We start from the raw sequence: 26370 nt of genomic DNA, 5'->3' as shown, positions 1-26370 counted from the left end.
TTATTTAGCTCACTCACAGGCCATGCTGTCTTCACTCAGCCTGTTTTGGTTGGATCAGCACGCTTAGCCGTGCATGTGTGAGCTTCTTTTGGAGATAATTGCTAATAATTATCCACTGATAGGTTGGTACACTGCTAGGCATCTTGAGAGTTTTGCTGTCAGTTTACAAAACTGTCATTAGTGCAGATAAAATATGAAAGATGGGCTCTTTTTTCATGAGGTCAGTTGAAAGGATTGTTTAAGTAGAAATACTAAAGATTTGTCTGTCATTATCGATCTGACTTCCATTAGTTTTGGAGGTCACAGCATATCTCCTGCCTTTCAAAGAGGGCATTCAGCCTTTTTTGTTAGATTCAATGCCAATTGAACAAACATCTTCGTTATTGTGAAGCATAGCTTTTTTCCCCTCTGTAACACATAACACAACTGTGGTCTTTTTAATTTGACCACAAACCCTCATTAGAATTATATATTTATATATACACCATGACTAGCACATTATTTTAAAACAATAGTTCACAAAAAATAAAGAAATAAATGTGACAGGTGTCTTGTATGTCGTGAAGGAGGAAGCAGGTAAACAGTCAACATAAATCTTTTATTCACAAGCTTTTCAGCCTCTACACAAATGTTGGCTTTTCAGCACAATAAATAAACACGCTGGAATACTGCTGCGTCTCTCTCTTCCCCCTCTGTCAGTCTGGACTTCTCTTTTATCCCTCCCAGCTCTAACTGCAAACACAAACAGTTGTTAGAGATAATATTCCACAGGTATCAATCCTTACCGTTCTTCCTCTCTCAGCCTTGCTCTCCGAACAGAGGGTGAAAGAACGCCCGGATAGTATCGGAGGGTGAGTCAGATCTTTTAGTCACATCAGTCAACGGGCTAGTGACGGTCGAATAATTAGGCACAAACCTACAATAATATCCAGCCAGCCCCAGGAACTGTCTCACCTCCTTCTTGGTCTTAGGCCTCGGGCAGGCTGCAATCGCTGTGGTTTTATCAATTTGGGGCCGCACATGTGATCCAACTGGAAGCTCAGAGACTGTAATTCCATCTGCCCAATTGGGTACCCACTTCTTTGGGTTTTCTGTGAGTCCAGCTCATCTCAAAGACCTCAGAACAGCCCTCAGATGCTGCAGGTGCCGCTGCCAATAATGAATAATGATATCATCCAGATAGGCAGCGGCACAAGCAGCGTGCGGTCTGAGGATTTGGTCCAGAAGCCGCTGAAACGTATCTGCGGCCCAAACAAACCAATCAGAAGTGTCATGAATTAGTGTTATCTGAACATGTGCCATCTTTTCACGGGACATGGGAGTTAAGGGGATCTGCCAATATTCCTTTGTTAAATCCACTTGAATAAAAGTGAGCCATGCCTAAGCTATAGAGCAGTTCATCACTCCGAGGCATTGGGTATGCATGAAATTTAGATACCACACTGACTTTTCTATAATCCACACAGAACCGGACCGAACCGTCGCTCTTCGGAACCAGTACCACTAGGCTGGCCCAGTCACTGTGGGATTCTTCTATTACCCCCATATCTAGCATGGCCTTTAAGTCTTCTCAAACCACTTTTATTTTGTGTTCGTATAATCAGTAGCGACAACTGCGTGCCATTAACCCTGGGGTCATTTTGCTATGGTGCTCTATGAGATTTGTACGACTGGGAAGAGGTGAGAACACGTCATAGAATTATTTTTGCAACCTGGAAACTCCATAACTTGTGATGGTGAGATGTGGTCTCTGCAAGTGACCGGGGTGACTTGATCGGTGGCTTTTAAAGTTCACCTCTGTCAGAGCTCCTCAATCTCCACCAAATTCACAAAGACCGCCTCTCTCCATGGTTATAGGAGGTTGAGGTGGTCAATTTGACATGCTCTGCCTCTATCCATTCATTCCACGTCATAATCGTTTTCTCCAACTCAAAGGGTCCTTGCCACTTGGCTAGAAATTTAGAGCTCAATGTGGGGAGCAATACAAGGACTTTATCTCCCTGTGCAAATTCCCATAGCCAAGTACCCCTATTATGCAGCCGGCTTTGACGTTCTTGAGCCTGGAACAAATTATCTTCCTCTCTCGGACTCGCTCTCCACAGACGTCACTCGGCCATGCCCAGATCACCACAATAAATAATTAAATATATAAATTCTGTAATTTACTTATCATGTTGTTTGAAATTATTTTCTTTCTGACACACTATGATCAGTCACAAGAGACATGGCTTGAAGTGTCTTGATGTGCCATATTTGATTGAGTTGTGGGAAAAGTGCAGTTTGGACATTCTGCAAATGTTTGGAATGACATAAGGACGAGTACGTGATGGCAGAATTTTTGTTTACACTGTTGACATCTTGGAAACACACACACGCACACACACACACACACACACAATTTGCATTCATTACAGATTCCCTAACTTAATCCTTTATCAGAGCAAGTCAGTACTTGTGAATATGGCATAGTCTGCAATAAATTAACCAGACCGTTTCTATGGTGGACCACAGGAGCGCAGCTTTGGCATTAAAGTCTAATTAAATGTACGCTTTTCCTTGAGGCAGCTATTGTGCCCCGTCTCCCCCAGTGACCAGACTGGAAGGAGAATGTTTAATTTCTGTTAGCGATGCTACCATGCCTACGGCAAAGAGACCCGGAGGGTTCTCGATGTATCCCCTTCATTACATCAGCAGCACTGCTCTGTGTTGTATCAACACCATGAATAAAATGTTACAGGTGATAAAAAGAGATGAATGTCAAGCTACAGAACATGCAATGTGGAATCTGACACCTCCATCCAAAATAGGTACAAACACAGAGGACACATCTGGATGCCATGCATGCCAATAACTTATTGCAGGTTAACAGCTTTGTTTTGTTTGGTCGCTGGGCTTACCTTGTTAGTTAGGACTGGCAGGCTATTTTTACCAGCTTAGATAAGTACCAAATTGTCAACATGTAGAGTGTCACAGTAAAACAACCCTTTTTTATGGATCTTACTTGTGTAGTTTAATTTGTCTCAGAAGTCTATTACTTGCTGTTTATGTGCAGTTTAATGGCCCACCATAATATAGGCGACTAATTTGCATCATATGTCATTATTTGGTGGGAGATTTTATGTACGCAAGCTTGCTGACATTTCATAGAAGCAACAGATTCATGCTTGGGTGACAGGTGCCAGTTTTAAAGAGGATGTCCTATAAGTTGAATAGGATATTAAGATTTGACATTCCCTTCTACTAAATGATATATATATATATATATAGATAGATAGATAATGAGATGCAAATCAGGGTGTCTGGAGAATAATGCATAATCATTTATTCTTCCCATGTATACCTGCAGGGACCCAGCAGTCATTTGTCACTTTGAAACATGATTCGGTGGATCACATTTATCAGCCCCTGCACGCACATCTCTTCGGACACAGCACTTTAATGGTTTTAATAATGATCCTCCATACTCAAACACAGGGCTGTACACAGACATTTTAAGGGGCAGTGGCATCCCCCAGATTTACGCTTTTATGTGTTTATTGTTATATAGAATTGTATTGTCTACATTTGGGCCCACTCAAGCAATATTGAATACTAATGCACATTTTTGACGCATTTGAACACGCTCAACTCTCAAGCGGCCCGCCCCCTGTTGCTCCTTATCCGCTGCCCTGCAAAACAAGAGACACGACACAACAGCCGAAGATGGTCATCTAGCACATATTTATATTAAAAAAACAATAGAAAAATTACACATATAAATTGTATTAATACATGTATTAATTGCTTTGGCACTGTGGATAAAAAAGCATTTGTAATATGAATATTTACAAATAAAATTACTTTCTCCAGAGTGGCACCTCAGCCAAATAAGGCAAAGGGTTAGTGGCTTGGGCCATGGAGCCACCCCCTTGTGCACATCCCTGCTCAAAAAAATCATGCACATGCGTGAAAAAAAGAGACAGCAGAGAACAAGAGTGTTTATGTATTGGTCCATTTGAATTCCATTGTAAGTGCCTCACTGTTACCTGGATTTTTGCTTTTTTTAAAGAAAAGGAGGGACGAGTTGAAATAATTTTTTGTGGTAATCAACATTATCCCATAAATGCTGTCGATTTAGCTTAACATGTAATGAACTCTGAAAATTCCTTTAAGGTCTATGGACAGCATCTAGTAACTTTTGATGAAGTTGATGAATTTCTGGTAATGCATTACTTGCTAAGTTTCTCCATGCAATCAAAGTTATGTATAGTCACATCACGTCTGAGAGCATTTTCTCACTATTTCATGTCAGCTTCCCATTTAATATCTCTGCACTTTCTATCAGAAACTAGAAACAATGTTTATGCTTGGAATTACATAAAACTTCCAACCTGATTTAAAGTTTAGATGTGAGCAAATTTTGATCCTTTTAATTTACTGTCTATATTAAGCCTCAAGAATCGCAGCTGCACAGAAACATATACACACACATAAACACAAGTGTACTGTAAGTTAAGTTACTCTATTCTTTCCTTGCAGAAGAGTTTTACATAACACCATCACAATTTATTTATGTCAGGACAACATCTGTGCAACAGAAACATCCATCTTTTGCCTTTCTTATAGAAAATATATTTGTCTGTTTAGAAAATGAACTGGGGAAAGAAAAACCTCCCTGTCAAGTGTGGATGTGCTTGCGTGGTGTTTCTTGTCCTCATTGGCTATAGGCAATGTACGTATAACCATATTAAGTGCAAAGAACATTTAAACATATTTTTCCCTGAGGGATAAACGCATTCACAAGTGCTTTGTCATTTATTGGTGTGCTATAGAATAGTAATATACAGTATATACAGTATAGTAGAAAAACTTCACAATCTCAGAGAAAATGTATTTGCCTATGCTGGCATGATAAGTGTTGTAATAAATAAATGTGCAACAGTGTCTATCTTTTTGCATAATCCTTATTTTCCTGTGATTAATGTTCTAATTTCTGCTATACCCATTTAGCTTACAGTAAATGTATCCAATGCTCTTATAGTTGTTCGGTGCCTTTTTATTACTGAAGACTCAACTTACAACACACTATATTCATTGTCTCTTCACATTTGTATTTTTTTATTTAATTTTTTAGATTATTCCCAAAAATATATATTTCTCTTATTTTTCTTTCATTGACAGTTTGACCTGTATTTCATTATTTCTTCTCCAGTGGGACAATTATAAATAACCTATCTTTAGAGAGAGAAAAAAATAATAAAACAGGGAAAAATAATGATGTGGATTTTGCTGAATCTTTGACACCATGTGCAGGTTTTTCAAATCACTTTCAGGATGCTTTCAGAATACCTCCAAATGCAGATACACTTTTACATGAAATGCAAATGATTTACAAGGTCACTCTGGTCTCTAAGAACTGGTCCTAATTTTTTATCTTCCTCAAGTGTAATTTAACTCTTCGATTGGAATCTCTTAAGGGCAGATCTTTTATTTCCTCTTTTTTCTTCCCTTTTCTATGACAGGTGTAAGTGCAACCTTCACGCCAACAGCTGCATCTTTGACAAAGAGAAACTGGTTTGCGAGTGTGAGCACAACACCACAGGCCCTGACTGCGGACGCTGTAAGAGGAATTATCAGGCCAGAGCTTGGAGCACTGGATCATATCTCCCTATCCCCAAGGGCACAGCAAATATCTGTGAGTACACACACTCTCACCTACACACACACACACACACACACACACACACACACACACACACACACCCTTTTCTGGAAAGAACAATATGGGCTCTATATGCAGATAACAAGGCACACATGTCCTTTTATTCTGACCATAAACCATCTCTCTTGCTGTTGTCCTACCTTTCACAATGCACTAAATGTTGTCTTCCCAGAAGCCATTACCCTACTTCCACTTTAAAACCAGGTTCCTCGTCTGTCGCTCACTTCGACGTTGTGTCGAAGAAGCGATACTAGGTGTCTCTCTTGAGAGCCTCGCGCATCTCTGAACTTGAGAAAAGGCCAGAATTAGCATGTTCCTCCCCCGGACATATGGGTATAAAGGGAGGGAATCATGCGTCTGTCCATTAAAAAAATTTATTCAGAGCCGAGTGGTTGTGTGTTCAGCGAGCTGCAGTCACTTACTGTTCCACTCATCTCTATAGAGTGTATGCTGTTGGATCTACGGCGCATATCAGCGGCTGTCTCCTTATCTGCACGGCAGTGCAGCTTTGACACTGGGCACTTCGACAGTGCTTCTAAAAGAGAATATTTCTTAAAAGACCTGTGTCCCGAGAACGGCACAATCTGGCGGGATCGCCCGGTGCTCCCCTCCAAGGCCTGTAGGATGACGTCATCACTGACCTCCATAGCCTACAGCACCGTTGGACAGGCCACGTCCACCCTGAATGCCATGGCCTTCCTGCAAGTTCACCAGGCCAAGGCACTCAAAGATCTGCACTTGGGTAGTCCTGACCCCGACGTGTTGCAGGAACTGCGCTCAGCGACTGACCTCGCCCTCAGGGCCACAAAGGTCACAGCGTGGACAATCGGGCAGGTGATGACCACCCTCGTTGTCCAGGAACGTCATCTTTGGCTGAACCTGGTCGAGACGTGGACAAAACACGCTTCCTGAACACCCCAGTCTCCCAGTTTGGTCGGCGACACCATGGAGGACTTCACCCAGCAGTTCTCAGCGGTGAAGAAACAGACAGGGGCCATTTCCCACATCATGCCCTACCGCTGCACCAGCGCGGGCCATGCTCTGTCTGCTCGCCGAGGGCATCCTCCTGTGGCTTCCAGACTACAGGCAGCTCTGCCCCAAACTGTGCTCAGCTCTCAGCCGCAATGTCGAGTGTCCCACAGGTAGCGCCCCCGTCTCCCGAATGTCCTCGAAGACCCGGAAATCTCCCATGCGTTCCTGAGACGGACGACCCAGGGAACGAGACGTTTGCTCTGGAGCTGGTAGACAGACCAATCCATCCCCAGCTGGAGGAGAATGTTCAGTTCAAGGTATTTTCTTTTCTGCACCCCCTACGGGACACTTTGCTGCTGTACCCACATTTTCCATAAGAGAGTAATTTCCTCTTTTCCTGGGTCACCTGGCCCGCAAATGCCATTCTCACGGCAATTCACACTGAGTGCCACAATTCAGCAGCCCTGGCAACCTAGACGTGGACCTCTCACCTCCGAACCCACGACTGCTAAAGGAAAGTGGGAAGTGGGCATCCGCATACTCAATTACCTCACCAAGAATGTACGCAGTCAGTGCTGAAATGCCTCACCTTGTCCTCTAAAACAATTCCAGAGGCTCCTGGGGCATATGGCATCCTCTGCGGCAGTCGCGACTCTGGGGTTGATGCATATGAGACCGCTTCAGCACTGGCTCCAGACTCGAGTCCCGAGATGGGCATGGCGCCGCGGCACGCAAAGTGTGTTCATCACCCCCGTCTGCTGCCAGACTTTCAACCCCTGGACAGACCTCTGTTTTCTACAGACAGGAGTCCCCCTACAGCAGGTGTTCCGACGTGTTGGACAGCGGAATGGGAACGCTGTCTCCAAACAGAGGCTTTCCCACTGGGTTGTTGATGCCATCGCATTTGCCTATCACACCCAGGCCGTGCCCGCCCCCTTGCGGGTTCGAGCACACTCGACAAGAAGTGTGGCATCCTAGTGGGCACTGGCCCTAGGAGCCTCCTTAGCAGACATATGCAGAGCAGCGGGCTGGGCAACACCCAATACCTTTTTGAGATTTTACAATCTCAGGGTTGAGTTAGTCTTGTCCCGTGGTTTCTCAGGTCCGAGCCGGTAGAACTCGGTAACGTGGAACAACTGACCGGGTGTACCTCTTGCACCTAGCGCCTTTCCCCACCACTGAAGTGATCATGTGCGCACTTATCCCAGGAGATCCCACTAACTCGGCTCCCTGGATGACTCCTCCCTAGCGCTCTGGTCTGCAAATTCAGCGAAGGAATTCCCCGACCAGACCATCTACGGGTACTAAAACTACTCTGTACTGGAATAGGTGCTCCACAGGATGGGCCCTTGTGTGGATTAATTCCCTTGTGCATATTTTCTGCTGTACGGTCCCCCTATGGGCAGACTCGTGTCTCCCTTGGTTAGTCCCCACTGCCCCCTGTTCGCCATGTTTGTAGCAACTCCTCCCTTGCAGCAGGTAGTATCTACCACCGCCCCATTCCCACATCTGGACTGAAAACCCTTTTGACGTATTCCTCCACTTTTTACCTCCCCCCATCCTGGGCAGGTGGTGCTCTCCGCGGGGTCTTTTCCCCTTGAAAGAATAGGAGTTGGGAAAAAACACCTTCCCTGATGTGTGTGATGGCATTAAGATGGCCCCAGCCGCTTAGACTCTATGCGAGAAACATATAGAGAGAGAAGACACGGCTGGCGCAGCCTGCTCCTATGCTTGGCGCGTCGCTTTGTTCCCCCCTTCAGGGTGCTGGGAACCTAAAAAGTTTATGACGATTTTATGGGGCATTGGGGAAGGGTACATGCAGTCTGACACAGCTTTGTGTCACTTTGGCACACAACTGCCTGCCCGCACCTGCATCAGGAGGTTCAGCACATGCACGCCATGTGACACTAGGGGTCCCAGTTGAATTGGGACCCCTAGTGTCACTTCTTCGACACAACGTTGAAGTGAGCGACAGACAGGGTGCATCTAGGTTACTGTTGTAGAGTCTAGAACGTCTTGTTCCCTCCATCAGGGAACGGAGGTTACAACAGTAACCTAGATGTTCTCACTGGGACACCAAATGGTGAAAACAGTGATTTCTCAACTTCAACAATTGTTATCCAACATTCTACGGGGACCTTGATCAATGGAAGGGGGGTGCATTGGCAGTCTTGGGGTGGCCACCGGATTCAACAGCTGACATCCACGGCATGCCACACACCACCTGCGAACATCCCTGTGAATGCCCGGCCAATAGAAATGGGCCATTATGGAACAGGAACAGGATGAGGGGAAGGGGGAGGAGTATCAGCATTCTGAAAGATTGTGTTGTGTTCAATTGTGTTGAATTAGAAACTAAATACTCTTTACAGCACAGATGTAGTGAACAAGTACAAAAAGTTTGGTGTGTCAGTGGTCGGATAATGTTGTCAGATGTTAATACCATAGTACTTTGATATATCATTGGTATTGTAATATTACCCTATTACATTTATTAGGTGTGTACAGCGAAGCCATTATATGTATCTGCATCTGTTGTAATGGCAAAATGATCTGTGTCTGTATTCGAATAAAAACAGATGTGGGCAGGGCTTAAACCTGAAGTGTGTCAACTAAACGAAGAGCCTATTTTTAACTCTATTCTATTTATTGTTTCCATAAAGTAAATATGCTTTATAAAACTCATAAAAAGTTTTATTCTTTTATTATTTTTATATATTATTATTATTATTACTAATACTACTACTACTACTACTACTCCTACTACTATTTATTATTTTTACGCATGCAGAATATTGCACTGTTTACTCTGAAGAGCACGTAGACCATGTAGGCTATTCATTTAATTTTATCACAGCTTTTTGAGGTTTAATAATCACATATGACTATGTCACTATTTTTAAGTTATTTTGATAATCAGGGAAGCCCTAAAGGATCGTGAAATTAGGCTAATCATGTGCTCTTTAGAAAATTGCTAAATAAAATCAAGGATATTCTAACGGATATTGTTTCTGTTATTTTGTAGAATTCCTTAATCGTTTTGAACTCATTATTCATAACTTTCTGAAAAAGGTATTTGGCTTCAGGCACATCCCCAGTATTTACATTGTACTGCAAGGTACTTCAGAGAATACCATCATGACAGTGTCCCAAAAAACATGGTAATGCCATGACTTTTTTTTTTGTACTCTGTTTTACCCTTCAGAGAGATGCAGAATATTAATAGGACTATTTTTTTTTTTTTTTTACAGAAAGCAGCAGTCACATATGTCAAATGTTAGAAAAAGAACAGAAGGACAGTTAGCCTTTAGAAAGCAAGTGCTGTCTGTAATTACAGCCTGGGGACTACACCACTGCGTTTTAATTCAAATGGCAGGAGACAGACCTTTCAATCCAACACACAGATTGTTTGCCCAAAAGTAAGCTAACACTACTAAACATTCACCATATGTTTCCAGCACATACAGGTTGGATGTAATTTTACATAGCACATGACATGCAAAGAAACTAGGTGCGTGTAACTTTTCATGTCTTGAGCAGGTTTGAAGGTGTGTGTGTGTGTGTGTGTGTGTGTGTGTGTGTGTGTGTGTGTGTGTGTGTGTGTGTGTGTGTGTGTGTGTGTGTGTGTGTGTGTGCGTGCGTGCGTGCATGCGAGTGGAGCGACATATTCCTCCTGGCAGCTGTTGTACCTCATGACTCTCTAGGAGCCTGTGAAGTGTTCTGAAGGACTGAGATGACAGTGCATTATTAAAAAAAAAAAAAAAACAGACTCTGATCCCACTATAAAAACTCTCCCTCACCTTAAAGCCTATTATTATAGTCCTGTGTGATGAGAGTAAGAAATCCATAATGTAATAATGCTGCAGATGACAGGATCTAAGATTGTTCCCTTTGGATTAAAAATAATTGGATTAAAAACAATAACATTTCTGGCATAAGAAAGGCAGTCTGTCATTTTACAATCAATTGGAGATCATTTTAAAATACTTTGCTCTTGTGCTTTACACAGCCACCATGTGTTAAGGTAATGGAGACAAGTTAGACCATGTTGGGGTGTAATTAACTAAAACTAGGGACACTACTAACTCGGTTAAGATTGTTTATGTAGATGAATCAGTTCAAAAAAATTATTCATAAAACATTTGTCCATGTGCAGCATTTTATGTCTATTTGTTTGTAGTAAAATATTTTGTTAAATGCTGGTGTTAGTAAATCATTATGTATTTTACTTGTACATTGTGCTTTTTTCTAGTTTTATTGGTTCTATTTAGTGTTCATTGTTCTGTTTAAATGTTGTTTAATAATTCTAGTTTTTGTGCCAGATAAATACTGCTCTCAATTACAAAACAAATAAATTGCCTTCTTAAATAAATGAGCTTTAATGCAGTTTACAGCTTACTTTTTGTTAGTAGCTTGTAATGTAGCTAACAACTTTTTAAAAGGTGTTTCCTGAAGTTTTACTCTTTATTAATGGCTTGTAGTTTACCAAACAGTTTTAAAGTAGCTTCCCCAACCCTGTTGGTAAAAATACATTAAATTAAAAGTTTGGTGTTTTATGGTATACAGAAAATTGTCAAGTGAGGTACAAGGTGGATGAGTTTTTCTGGGTGATGTTGTGTCACCTTTTCTGTTCTGTGTCTTTGTGATTCCTGTTAGCCCGAGTGGGTTAGAAAAAAAAAAGAGAAGTATATATCGCTCTTTGTCACAGCAAACTCTACCTTCTGGGAAGTGGCTGGGTTCTTGCTTCACATCGGAACAGCGAGTTGCAGAGCGATCAGTTCGTGAATTAGCCATGACAGACTATTTCTGCTATCCCGGAGAGGGGAAGTGATGAGGTCGCCCCCATTTTCTCCCTCCTGGAAAAGGCAGCAACCGAACCCATACACAATGTTCTCATGCTGATCTGAATCTAAAACTTGACTAATGTTTGTGTGTTTTATGGGTTGTCAGGATGATATAGGGTTTCTTGACACTAAGTCAAAACAAGGTCTGATCTACACATTGCCACAATTTTCTAAAGGCAGCAACTATAGGGTAGTTTGTGGAGTACGGAGTCTGAAAACATAAGACCAACGAGCACTCACTAATGTTTAAAAATCTGATGTAGGGATTAGCGAGCAATGCTAATTGTTTTCTAACCACTCTCTTGGATGAACACACTGGGTAATGCTTTGTGGTTTAAGACAGCAGTTCTTAACAGAGAACTGACTAATTCCTCTTGTCCTGGCAGGATTAAACTGTGCAAATGAAACTTCAAATCAAACTGGTCTGCCCTTCTAAATTACTTGCGATCAAAGCACTTAAAGAGAAACATGTCCCGACTTGGTTTCAGTAAAGGTTTTTATCGCTCATCATTGACCTCAGCTTCAGTCGAGGGATAAAAGCCAAACATGATATACACTTTTATAGGACTTATTGATTTTACAGCTTTTAAACATTTAATTATTCGGACACAAAATCCCACTCAGCAAACAGCACAGGAGCCATGAAAATCACGCTCCAGTAAGATCCACCTATGGAGGGGATTCATAATGCCTCATTTACTTCCGTTCAGCCTAGCTGGCTAAGATAGCCCAACACATCTGGAGATGACAGTTGCAATGAGAGTAAATTATTATCAGTGGTGCCGTTATGTACAATGGCTGGTTTTGTTTTTTAATTAGTGTACATAAGTATAGGGCTGCCAGATGCCAATGTGTTTCCCTGGCATTGTTCGGCGTCCTTGAATCAATCGGCTTGTTCCAGTCCTGAAACTATAACAGCTGTACCCTTCCCAACCCCACCCTCCCTCCACCTGCCATTCTCACACATGTAAAGAGAGAGAGGGAGATATTGTAAGGGAGAGAGAATGTCAATTCCAGTTTTCGAAACTGCTCCACCCTGAACTCGCAGAAGATGTTTGCCTTTCTTGTTTTATAACATGAACAATCTTGAAGTGTAATTAAGCGTGTCCTCAATCCTTGTTTCAGTGTGATACGGATGCTCTAATTAGTGCTATCTGAAGGGCCAGGTGGCCATCTTGTCTTCTCCCTGAAGAGGAGAGTTATTTGTACCGTTTATGTTATCTAATTATTCATTTTAACATCTCCACCCTGGACTGCATATCCTTCACACACCCCACCATTTCCATGTACATACTGACTCTCGTAGTGTCAGTTCTGAAAATGATATGCTTTCTCTTTCCCTCTTTCTTTGTTTTGTGTGATGTTCTACTTATTCCCCCATGAGACCTGGTTTGTTTACTTTACCTTTTCCACATCTCTACCGTTGCTGCTGCAACGGTAATCTCTCTTTCAAATATTTGTTTCTTCCATCACAGGATATTACACCATGCGTTGCATTACCAGAATCTTAATTGTGACTGTGACTCACCATAGGCAATTTTTGTACTTGCCATCTACTATACTAATCTATTCACTCACCTCTGTAAGACATTGAATTGGAACTTACTGTAGAAGAGTTTGGGTGAGAGGTTCCACCAAATCACTTTGGCTTGGTCCATGGTGCAGATTGTCACATTCCTTCCATTTTAAGCCACACACGGTTACTTGTGCTTGTCACGGCACACGTCTGGGTGGAAAACAGATGATGGATAGCCAGGAGATGTAAGTGGCCAGGGAAAGTAATTACCAACTTTGCCTAAGGTTGAAATTTTGTCCACAGAATGGCCAGGTGGACTGAAAAAGCAAACAGATGAGACTCGGTGAAGGTCAGGATGTTGTTCTACCAGAACAACAATAATGAGGCCACCAGCAATTCAACTACTTCCGTTTCAAAAGACAGAGGAAAAACATTGTGAAAGAAAGCATCACAGAGGTTTTTGGCAAAGGTGTGTTTTTATTGGCCAAGGAAATTGGTAGTTTAGGAACAGATTGGCTTTCAATTGGGGAAAAAGGAAAGCCGTCACAATGTTCATGCCATCCAGTGGGAATCCCTCAAGCTTGATGCATTGGCAGGAAAGTGAGTGTGGTACGTAGGGTAGGACAGATCTGGTATCTTGCCCAGGTTGGGTTAATTATGTCCTGTCAACCTCTGGGAGGAAGCCTGAAAAACTGTCAGTATAACATGTGTTTAGGTGTGTCTGGGGGTATTTTATTTTCCCAGAAGACTTTCTATTCTTAATCATTCTGTGCAGATTCTTTTATGAAGGTAAATCTGTTGCAAAACTCGAGAGCTCGTAGATTTGAAATTGAGAAAGTATACAGTAAATATTTGTACTTGTAAGTTGAAATTTACACTCAAAGCCCGATGTGAAAACTTGTCAAATAAAAATAGTTGAAAGCTGCAATCTGCCCTCATTGACAATAATCCAAAACCTGTGTTTTGAATTCAAAGTTTAAAGTAAACTCGAATCTGCCACTGCAACTTCAAATCTTCCCGCCTTGACTTTTGCAACAACTTTTGCAAAAAACCTGTAGCAAAATTAACTTGTGCACTTGTAAATCAAATGGGAGAGAACAGACAACCAGTGCTGGGTGGGGGCAGGGCCAATGAAGTCGTGACAATCACAAGAGCTGGAACAACTGAGGCCAGACCAATAAAAACGGATCAAAGTACTTGCTTGATTGCTATCTACTTTGCATAGAAAAATAAGTTATAATGAATCTTTATTCCCGCTGCACCTGAATTAGAGATATAGAAATGTGCAATTTCTGGTGTTTTTAGGTTTTTCACAATTCCCTTATTTAAATGTCAATATGTGATTTAAATTTAAGTGCACATGCCCTTGGTAATCTCAAATAATCTTGATTAAATCAAGTCATCATGTTCAGGCAATAATATATCTTAATAAGATTTAAATTATATTTCATATTCTGAAGGCATCAAGGTGTATTTTCTTGATTTTAAGGAGTGATCAGCATGAATGGGTTGATACAACAGTTACCTTTAACAACAAATAAGAAATGAATTACTGTCATGTTAAATAAATAAAAAATGTCCTGAGCCCTATTCTGAATGGATAAATATACAAACAGAGTCTCATTTCAAACAAGTATGCACTCTGCACACTATTATCTTTATGTGAGTTTTACCATAATTACAGTTACATTGCAATTCATATAAGCTACTTACTATATGAGTAAGTATATGACTTACTATATGACTTCTTTAGATTTAACATTTGCTTGCTAATTTGCAACATTGAAATTGGAAATATAAGGGAAATGGCAAATTGAAATAATAATAATGAAATTATGGAGAAGGCATAGTTTTTAATCTTCCATAGATTGTTAGCAAGCGTGATTAATCCATTGATGTGAAAATGAGGAGAATCTTTGGAAAGAATAACACTCAAGTTGTTCTGTGTTTTACATTAAACATGTTGCTGCACTATGACAATTTAAGGATTTACCAGCTATCCTCTAGTGTTATCAATAATTCACTGTTTAACTGTTGGAGCAGTTCTCTGATGATAATTGAGATTTTCTTACTTCACTCTTATATCTATTGATACCTAACCTCTATTTTATGTTTTCATGGAAATATGGAACTTGTGACATTTGACAGCTGGCTGGATTGTAGTATCCCATGTAGTTCTACTGAATGCAAACATCCTGCAGAAACATTCCTTCAGAGAATTTTCTCATTACCATCCTTAGACAGTAAATGTGCGGTCAGTCGGCGCCAAATTCTGCACTGATCAATGTGATAAAATTGTCTCATTTGATTTGTTACATGATAAATTCACTCTTAATCATTTAATTGTCAAGTTATTTTACTCATCCTGCCACTGCATCAGCCAGCCACTGCTGAACTTGTTTTGCTTTAAAAAAAAAAAATGGCACTGACGCTGTAGCATGACCTCATCACATTCTAAAGAGAGAGAATGTAGAGTACTACCACCAAAAGAGATGATCCAGTTTGGTACGAACCAGGTCTCAGGAAAATAAGGGATGTGAGCATCAGAATTGATATGAAATTGCAATACCTCTGGCATGGTTGTGTGAAGCTTTTGCGATGGGAAAGCAGTTTTTTTTTTCTTCTCCTCGAGTTTGATTTCGTCCCTGTGCTTTTTGTCCTCGACTGTGATTTTGGACACTCCGTAGAGGGCCCCTGGTTGTGCAGAATCTTCGCATTAGGTCGGCGTTGCTGTGCAGTACCTTTGTTGAAAGACATTTGATTTGAAAACCCTCCAATGAGGGAAAAGTTGTTTGTGGTATCTTTGCCGAAGGTGGACAACGTGTGTAAAGCCATACAATAAATGCCGACATTGCGTGCAGTCCCCTTCGTTGAAAGACATTTGATATGAAAACCCTCCAGTGAGGGAAAAGTTGTTTGAGGTATCTTTGCCGAAGGGGACAATGTGTGTAGAGCCATACGATAATGGCGACGTTGCGTGCAATCCCTTTGTTGAAAGAAAACATTTGATATGAAAACCCTCCGACGAGGGAAAAATAGTTTAATGGTTATCTTTGCCAAAGTGAACAGCATACATAACGCCATATGATAATGGTGATGTTGTCACGCAATACCTTGTTGAAAGATATCTCGTTATGGTGCGAGCATAGTTATGCGCTATCCTTGCGAACAATGGGCTTGCTTGAATTGAATCATTGTGTAGGTAAGGATGAGCTGGGAAAGAGCCACCAACCACCACCAGATATGCATGAGAACTTATGGCTGATGGGGAGTTGAGCTTGTTTGATGATTTAGGTCAAGTTGACTATTTCAGGTACGATTGGGGAGAGCAGCGGCCGAGCATCTTCATTGTAGATTCCAGTATACCTTGAAGGGTGCCCATAGAAGCTGGTCTGTGGAACTCCTGCGAAGCGAGGGAGGGGGTCAGAGACTACGTTGAAAAACCCAGGAATGTGTCTGGCTGGGATGATGAAGTTACAGGAAATGCTCTGCCATGTCAGACGTCTCATAGGGGACATGATGGTTCGAGGAGGGCCAGCCTTTATTGATTGTAGGGACGACTGTGGAATTGTCGCATGACTACGTTGCGTTTGCGTTTCTGGAGGGAACCCATATGACGCTGGCCGTGACGATGGGTGTGGAATAAGAAAGGTCTCTTTTAAACTTCTCTTGTAGATGTAGCTTGCAGTGACATCGCAAAACGAGGCTGCAGTGGTTCTGGGAATGTATTTCCTATTTCTGTACTCAAACATATATTTTACCCCATATAGGGTAAAGAACTATTTCATTGGAGGGTAGAGGGGAAGGTTGTTTGCTGGACCATATGATGAAGTGCTGTACGAATGGCGTGGAAGGATTTGAAGCTTGGGTCTCGGTGTCATTTCTTTCTTCCCTCCGCTGAGCCGCATCGAGATGGGGATTGTAGATCGAGAACATTTATTAAATACATTAAATTATGAAATATCTAACAATGGGATTACTTTCGAGGCAAGCGTCTGGAGCGTAGGAAGCTATATTGAAGAAAGTATAATTCTGGCCATTCCCCTGTGAACCATGGTTCTAGATGGCAACCCCTGAATCCTATGGAGGAAGCCATGTCTGAGAATAGGGGCGTGTTGTCTGGAGATTCTCGGCAGCCATCGTCGATTGGTGGGTAGGAGAGGCTGTCTATGGAATGAGCAATTGTGAGGAGGTGGGAAACGAGGGAGTGGCCTTGAGGAATGATAAGCATGGCAAAATTGAGGTGGCCTGATAGGGCTGGAGATTGCATTAGGAGACCCAAATTGACCAGAGAACGACGTGCAAATAGACCTGATCCTGTCATGTTTCTTTAGGGGGGAAGCTTGCATGGTTAGAGAATAGTGTGTGATGTCTAGAAATTCTAGAGACGTGCTCGTTGTGTTTTTTTTTTTTTTGCTTTGTGAATGTGTGTTAATATGAATCGGGATCTTCGAGAATGTGATTCTCAAGCATGGATCAGTTCCAACTGTTCATGTCCCACCTTTACGACCTGAAGATGCAGTATCGCACTTTATATTTTGTGAATATTTGCAAATCTCCTTCCGAATGTGCTTGATAGCTGATTCGACGGCTGATGTGCCAAGTTACCATTGTCGCTGACAGTATTCCGGAGACCAGATACACACACACACGCCTATACATGTATGGCTGAATTCCAGCATTTATGCTATCAATATATTGGTTCTGATTAGTTGTTGCTGTAGTGGTCTGACCACGATGAGTGAATGATTTGTGAAGACATGCCAACGAATTTCTGCACTTTGATGATGCCTGAATGATAATAAAATATAAGTATGCCATGAGATGGGAATTACGCACTGTATATTCTGATCATAGCGAAATGCCTTCCGCTGGTGATAGATAATCTGATGAATAAGGGGAAGCGGTGCGGAGCCTACCGCTAGGTGTCAGAGGCGCACTGCAACAGTGGTGCTAGCAATGAGAACATGGAAGTACGTCTGGAGTAAGAAAATGCTGCGTTTTATGGATTGCATAAATGCGCCCTTGGAGGCGCTCTGGGAACCTCATTCGAAATGTTGTACCGAACGAAATAAATTCTTTCACAAGGCTTTGATGAAGGCTATATTAACCCGTTGATACCTATTTGTTCGCACTCAGGAGTGACGTCACTCTGCTTACGTTTAATATAATTGCATTCTGATAAATACATGCATGTATATGAAATTAATGTTAACAGATTATACGTCTTTTCGAAGGTCTAAGTGTTCGACATTGGTATCCGATCTCTGTTGCATGATGGCAATCCTCCAGAAACAGCAATTTGTTTATTTGTGCCGGAAGTGGCAACATGCAATGTCATTATCATACCTTATTATGAAATCGTGATCGCCAGATGAATCCAGTTCAGCCTGCTTGGGTCAATTGTCCGTGACATAGTTCATTCTATGACGTCCAGTAGCACTTTTGTACATAATTATAAATCTTGATATGTTCTCCATAGTTTACATGAGATCTCGCCTGGAAGAATTACACTTCATCGTCGTTCTTGGACAGACTATGTTGAGCAGCTTTCCTGTTGTAAAACTGTATATTATCTTATATATTGAAGTCTTCTAAGCAGAATGAGCCTATCTCAAAGTCAATTTTTTTTTAAATTTTTTTTTAAATAGAGTGTAGTTTTCTAGCTTTAAAAATAACAATGTATATTAATTCTGAAACTTGGGAAATAAAGCCCAAAGTGTCTTTCAAAAGATACTGTAACTGTGTCCATACTCTAAGGGGGCCAGTGAATACAGCCATTTAATTTGGGTATGTCATTTGCATGGTTTGTGCTAAAAAAAGGGGGGGGGCGCCCATCAACGGGTTAAGCTATGATGTCAAGCTCCCTCGGAATGCTCACGTCATGGACTCAGTCTTCCTAGTGAGTAGGGCATAGGGATGATGAATTGAAAAGCACTCATTACGGGATTTGGGCGAAGGTGACCGGCAAAACGGGGGTATCTTTCTGAATGGAGTAATGAGAGCCCGTACGATAAGCATTGACTGTACATGATGATATGCCTGAATAATTATCTTAATTCCCCGATGGGGAACACTCGGGCATGCAGATGGTAAATGACAAGTGATTGAACCTTGACCGAGCTGCCCTCATGAGATTATGCGATTGCCTGCCATTACATTGAGAGTGAATGTGCTGTTGATGTGAAATACTGGCTTTTGATATTGATGCGGAAGCGTTATGATGAACAGGCAGCGTTGCAACTTTGTAATGAATAGGTAGCATGGCAACGGAAGGCCTAGACCCATGACTAAATCGGAGTGAATTTGATGGATATGATAATGACTTTGCCGAATTCGATGATTTTGCCGAATTCGCTTGGAGCACGCTCCTTCCACGCCAGGTCGTGCAATCCGATTGAGAGAGATCTCCTAAATGAATGAGATATGGGTGAAGATCCGGGTTTGCTGGTTGTTTACTTCCCATGAGTTTGATGTAGGCTGAAGTTGAGATGAAGTGACGACGTCGTTGGAAAGGCAAGGCGGGCTTCCAGAGATGTTATTTGCCTGATTCTCCTGTGGCCTGGAGAGGTTGAAACGTGTCTATGTGCCTGTGTTAGCACACTGATACAGCAATGTGATAGATTGTGAGCAGACTTATCAAGCAATGGCTTACATGCGATTGGCTAGGAATTACCCAGCTAATGATGTGATGATGTACAGCTGTTAGTCTTCCCGCTAGAACTACGCTGCGCTTCCATTTACTGTACAAGTACTCAAATTAAAATCTACAAGCTCTCAATTGTTGCAACAGATTTTCCTTCAAAGTATTTTGACAACATAATTGCTTGATTGTGGGAAATGGGTATTATTAATTTATGGAAAGGTCAGGGTTTCCACATGTCCTGGAAAACCTGGAATTTTGCAAAACAGTTTTCCAGTCATGGAAAAGCCATGGATAATTGAAAAATACATAAATGTCCTGGAAAAATAATGATTTGTCAAGGACAATATGAATATAACCATTTGACTGTTGCTAGCAAGGTTTCCGTTACAAGCACAAAAAAATGGAACGGAATTGGAATAGGAGTCAAATACACACATCTATATAGTTTTTTCACTGCTGGCGGCTGCTCATTGTGAAACAACATCAGCTGTTAATTGCGCTTACCCCATCATGATTGATTACATCAGCAGCCAATCGTGAGTATGGCAATTGTTGTGCAACCAAGGCAGATCTATTTATTGGTTACAGCTATTACCAATCACGTGCTTTGCTTTAGTGGAGCATGCTAAGTAAGGAGCAGCATTCGTGAAACTTCTCATTCATAAACAATCTGAATGACCTGCTACATGTACCGACCAACTGAAAGAGAGGGGCATGTTGTTTGTTTACTTCAGCATCGACATGTGAGTCTACCTTGTTCATCATGGAGAGAAAAGGGCGGAAGAGCTATTCATGTGTAAAAGTGACTGATGTTTCTGCATGTTGAGGGGATGTCACATGACTTGTGTCAGTGTTGCTGAATACATTGAAGTCTATGAAGTGACACGTCAGCACAACCTCGGCTCCAACATCACATAAAAGTGTTTTTCACACAAATGATGTCTTTGAGAGTACAAAGCCACATAAACAAATTTAAATGGTTGAAATTTATGAAGCGATGTTGAACGTCTCATAATTTCCCGCTTCATCCTTCCGACGTAAAATCCCCTTTGAAATCAGTGCATTCGTAGCATTCTCTGACAAAGCATAAATATATTTATACTAAAGTAATACAAAAATGACTACAAAGATAATCGAGATTTACGATTATAATGTAAATCACTTTCACGAATCAGCTCCCAAATGTAGTCTCCCATCATGTTCTCATTATACTGTCCTTGGTAACAGCATTCAAAATCCAATATATCCTGGTGGAAGCGCTCACCTTGCTCCTCCGAGTACGCTCCCATGTTCTCCTTGAATTTATCAAGATGAGCATCAAGGATATGGACATTGAGGGACATCCCACAGCCCACTGTGCCCCAAACCACTGCAACAAAACTGTTCCAAGCCACTTTCTCCTTACTAGTGAGCTTCTTGGGGAATTCATTGCACTCAGGATCTTCTGTATCTGTGGTTTGACAAAGATACCGGCTTTGCCCTTTGCCTCAGACAGCTTAGGGAAGAAGTCTTGAAGGTACTTGAAGGCTGCCGACTCCTTATCTAGAGCTCTGACATATTGTTTCATAAGGCCCAATTTTATGTGCTGTGGTGGCATCGGCACCTTCCGGGGGTCCAACAGTGGCCCCCACTTGACATTGTTCCTACCCACAGAGAACTCAGTCCGTTGTGGCCAGTCCCAATTTTGGAAGTGCGCCTTGGAGACCCATCAGGAATGCCACCATTTCTCTGACCTCCCAGCTGTACTCATCATACTTCAAGGCATCCAGCAAGGTCTTGATATGTATCCACTTAGGCAGCTGGATCTAAACTGAACTGGGGCACTTAAGGCCCTTGTATTTGTACTATTATTTATATTACTGTAAAGATCTAAAAAGTTCTATAAGTTACTCCAAGCTTACTCAGCACTGAATCTATCTGGAATGTTCTGGAAAATAGGTAAATTTCTTGGTCAAAAAAGCAAAGTTTGTGGGAAATTCTTGGCACAAGCAATTAGGAAAAAGCACTTACTAACCAGGAACCAAAAAAATTGCAAAAAACTCATTGTTACACAGTGTTATTGAATCTGAACATATTTGTAAAATATAAGCAAGCCACACCAAAATACCCTTCATTTTTACAGCTAATTCTACACAATTGTGCAGATAATTTTCTATACTTGAATCATTAAAATAGCTTAAGTTGGTGCTTTTAACTTATTCTTTAAAAAACAAAAATAACCCCAGAAAACATGGATTAGTGATTGTCTCAACATTGTCCGTGGATTAGTGATTCAACATTTTGGACCCTCATGAGTTTGCAACCCTGTGAGTTATAAACTTTAGATGATGACAGTTGGACCACTGATTTAAAAAAATATATATATATATTATTCACACTGGGTTTGTAGCTTGATGATTCGGCCTTAACATCTCGGAATGTTAATTAATTTTCAATAATTCAACGATTCAGCTTATTCCGTGGTTACAACATGTAGTATGCAGAAAACATGGAATATAGTCATAAAAATGCCATTAGCAATAAACCGCAGAATGTCATGGAATATGACATATTGTATTTGGACGAAATTTTATTTTTGAATGTACATTTACATTTTAATATGTCCTAGTGTGATAATTATTCTAAAAAAGTGTCTTTAATTTAATAAATAAATAATCTGCAAGTGACGCACACTTCAAAATGAAGGTGTAGAGCCGGCCGCTCATACACTGAAAACACCTCATCATGATCATCAATTGTGTGGGAACCCTGAAGGTGTTTTTACACAAAGTCAAGGGAAGTATTTGTTTAGAATACGGATAGTGAGAATAGAATAAGTGCTGCATACTGCTGTAATTTTTTAAAATATTTATTCTAACGGTAATGTTTCATGATCTTCTTCAGGCATTTTAAAGGGTTAGTTCAATCAGAATTTTACAATTCTGGCATCATACACACTCTTATGTTATCCCAAACCTATTTGACTTTCTTTTTTGCGTAAAACACAAACGACATTTTGTGTTCATGCTGTTCTTGTCCATATTATGAGCGTGTAGTTAATATCAAGCTCCAAAATGAGGCAAAAGTAAAGAGAATAAGATCATCTAGGAAGGACAGATGGATGGACAAGTGTTTGCTTTCACACACACCCTAGTCAGTTGATCTCAGAGATTCAAGTGACCCCAGTGTCTAGAAGTTCAAATGGTAAAAATCAATAGAGTGTGCAATAAACATAAGCAGCCTAATGCGTTTCTACATCAGGCTTCACAATTCGATTCCTTCTTTCCGACATAATGGAGAGTTCCAGCAGGTAAAGGGGGCTGGATACCACTGTGATTGAAAGTTAATCTAATGACGTGACACATGATATTTTGTGTCCGTCTCAATGCGGATAACTGTCCAGCTAGTAGAAAGGAGAGATGAATGAATAAATAAATAAATAAAAAATGAGGTTGTATTGCACTTACATGAATTGTGAGGGTGAATACAAACAAAGACTAAAAGCCTGCCTGTATTTAAAGTAAATGTGCTAAGTGGGGCAGTGCTGTATTACACAATAGATGCTGTTTAGTGCATGTATAGAGATGCTTGTAGGGTTGCACGATTTCTACAAAAAGTTATATTGCGATTATTTCGAAAAATATTGCGATTGCGATTTGAACTGCGATTATGATGGTAATGTTTTCCACATGTTCAACTGCAAAAAGGCTACTGGGGTTTTCACATTTGAGCCCTCTTAAAAAGAGCCAAACTGAGACCTTTTTTCAGTTCAACCACAAACAAATAAATACATAAATTATCCATGGAAACAAAGTCTTCTTCATATCCAAATGTTACCATCCACCATGTTTGTGTTTTTGTCCATTTTGTGACAGGATCTCAGCCCACTGATCATCAACATTAGTTTTTGAAACAGTCAACTTGAATATTAGGGATGCTCAAATTAGGATTTTAACATCCGACACCAATCTCCAATTTTCATCTCATCAATCGATGCTGATCATTTAATTTTTATCAGCAGCTCTGTCAAAACTGGTTATATGTAAGCTTTCTCAATGTCACTGTTAACTAAATTTCACTGTTGGTAAAACCATAGTTGTTGCTGTCAAAAATAATGTTGATTGATTGAATAATTCAGTATAGACAAAATATAAATGTTACGCTTTATTCTAGGCCTTAAAAACTAGTAGGCTTATACAAATTATTCTTTACTGTATAGTATAGTCCTATAGAATGAGGCTTAATGTCAAACTGAAGTTGAACTTATAACCCATTGGTGTAATTAAATTTAAAGTGAAAACTTTGGTTAGTTTGTCACCATTTAATTTAGTTATTTTTTATTCATTATTTTATTATATTTAATTTAGCAATGCATTATATAATAGTAACTAAATATTTGATATAGATTTATTATAAGTATATTCCTTCCTTTACATTTTGTTGGATGTTGATAATATTAGTTCCGTTTTCACTTGTTTCCGCGGGGAGTGTAATAAGGGCGACACGCTCTCTTGAGGTAAACAAATGAAAGGAGAATGAGGAGCGCATGTTTCTGGACTCTACAGGTGATACTGTTAATACTGTTTGCCCAGCAATCTTTTAATAAAGATGTTTGAATTTTTCCCCATCTTGTATTCTGCGATATTATTATGATACCTGTTTCTTGCGGAGACTGAGATGCTGCTACTGCAGATAATAATAAAAAAATGCTTCACCAGGACGCGCCAGTTTAGTGTAAATAAAGCGTTTAGCGCACGTAAGCAAAAGAAACCGAACTCGGAGCACTTCTGTTACTCTAAGCATGAGAGGGAAAACACTGTAACAATACGCTAATTTAATATAGACTGGACTGAGCAGTGCAATTAAACTTTGAAGGGAGCAGACTAGTTATTTATTTAATTAAATCGCAGCCTTTGCAATTTAATAATCGCAAAAGGTCATATCGCGGTTTCGATTTCATTTCGATTAATTGTGCAGCCCTAGATGCTTGTATATGTTTCTGTTTTTTCAGATTTTCTCATTGCAACAGACTTTCAGGTAATGATGAAAGAAGACGGAATGCTTTTAAATGTTGGATATTTAATTAGTGGTCTTGCTAAGGTGAGCCTAATTTTTACTATTGCTCATAACCCTAATCCTAACCCCGGCAACAAAAATTTTAAAAGCTACTAACATTTTGGCCAAATAGAGATAATGGGCTCTATTTTAAGAACACTATGCCTTAAGCGCAGCACTATGTGATACGTGATATGTGCAAAGTCAGTGGGTATGGCCATAAAGCTTTTATATTTGTGTGCAAGTGTGCACTAAGTCTAGGAGCAAGTGGGTTAGCGAAATCACACGTGAAAAGCGCTAAAGGTCTGGCTCAAGTGCAATTGAGTTCTATAGTTCTTCTCCGGTTATTGTACCGTCTATTATATTTTCCATTTCCTATCAAGCTACATTGATATAAATGAAGACAGCTCATTCATAATGATTTGGTAGTGTAAATTAGCTGTATAAAAATAAAAATAAACATATTTGTATCAAGGTTCAATGGTAAGGAGGTGGTGGGAACCGGACGATGCGTCAAAGTAATGTTTTAATAAACTCAAACACATAAACGCATACAGGGCAGCTGCCTGTATCTCTCTCTCTCTCTCTCTCTCTCTCTCTCTCTCTCTCTCTCTCTCTCTCTCTCTCTCTCCCGAACTGCCGCATCTCATTGTACTTATCCCTCTCCTCGGCTGACTACCCTGATTGGGGGCCGGGCATGCATAGTCACGGCAAGGCCTTGCCCTCCTCCTTTTCACAATATTATTTTATTATTATTAGTAGTAGTAGTAGTAGTAGTAGTAGTAGTATTAATAGTTATAATAAACATATTGATCTACTGACACACAATTCATAATTAGTATTACAAGTGATTGTTATTACTTTGATATCATCTGCTGGTGGAATCCCCAAGCTGCAAATGCAGGAACTGAGTTTAGACTTTGCGCCTTGACAGTAACCTATTTCTCAGGAAAATAGCAAATTGTGCTTTGTGCCACTTTATTAACATACAATAAACCCACAGTTTGCACACACACACCCATAGATAACACAAACACTCCCACCTACACCCACTTGCGCTTTGAGCTGGCATGGAAAATTTGCTTTGAATTAGCATTCTCAGGAAAATTTAATAAGACATAGCTCACAGTCGTTGCACATAGCACTGCCCAAAACGTCCCATGTGCTATATTTTCCTTTTGTGTACAGGTGAGTTAAGCTTGCACAAAGCCTTCAAAATTAAATTCTGAAAGATTTAAAAAGTTTTGAAACTTTCAGAACTTGTTTTCGTCCATGCAGGACACTCTTTGGTGTTGGCACAATAGGACATGAATACCAGGACATGATAGTAGATTTTATACTGCCTTATGCAGTTTGTCTGCTATACACTCTTCTCTCTTCCTCGCTCAATCATGTACAAATTTGGCTCTTAACTGTCAATGGGAAGCAGAGATCAGGGAGACAGATTAGATGGCACATACTGGATCGATGTCACATGGCAGGGGCATGAGTTCAGCTCCTTTACCACCACCAGAGCATCGTCTGCAAGAGCACTCCAGCGTTCAGAGGAAATCCTGCATTCGTTGCTTTCCAAATGGGCAAGCACATCGACTGACTCGTCTGTTTTATGAAGAAACATGGCACTGAACATTATACTGTTTTCTGTTTATTTTTTATT

General features: G+C 40.7%; 1 protein-coding gene across 3 annotated transcripts in view; it reads left to right on the top strand.

The window, feature by feature from the left end:
• ntng1a (netrin g1a) overlaps nucleotides 1-26370 on the top strand; it is a 174967-nt gene that overhangs the window by 124425 nt on the left and 24172 nt on the right. For all 3 annotated transcript variants that reach the window (XM_052114047.1, XM_052114048.1, XM_052114046.1), the window contains exon 4: nucleotides 5502-5674. In XM_052114047.1, coding sequence (XP_051970007.1) covers nucleotides 5502-5674 — 173 coding nt within the window. The remainder of the gene's footprint in view (nucleotides 1-5501; nucleotides 5675-26370) is intronic.

This window comes from Xyrauchen texanus, chromosome 41 (genome assembly GCF_025860055.1).
Source record: "Xyrauchen texanus isolate HMW12.3.18 chromosome 41, RBS_HiC_50CHRs, whole genome shotgun sequence".
Classification (NCBI taxonomy): Eukaryota; Metazoa; Chordata; class Actinopteri; order Cypriniformes; family Catostomidae; genus Xyrauchen; species Xyrauchen texanus.
The sequence above is the reverse complement of the archived record's forward strand: the minus strand, read 5'-3'. Positions and strand labels throughout refer to the sequence as shown.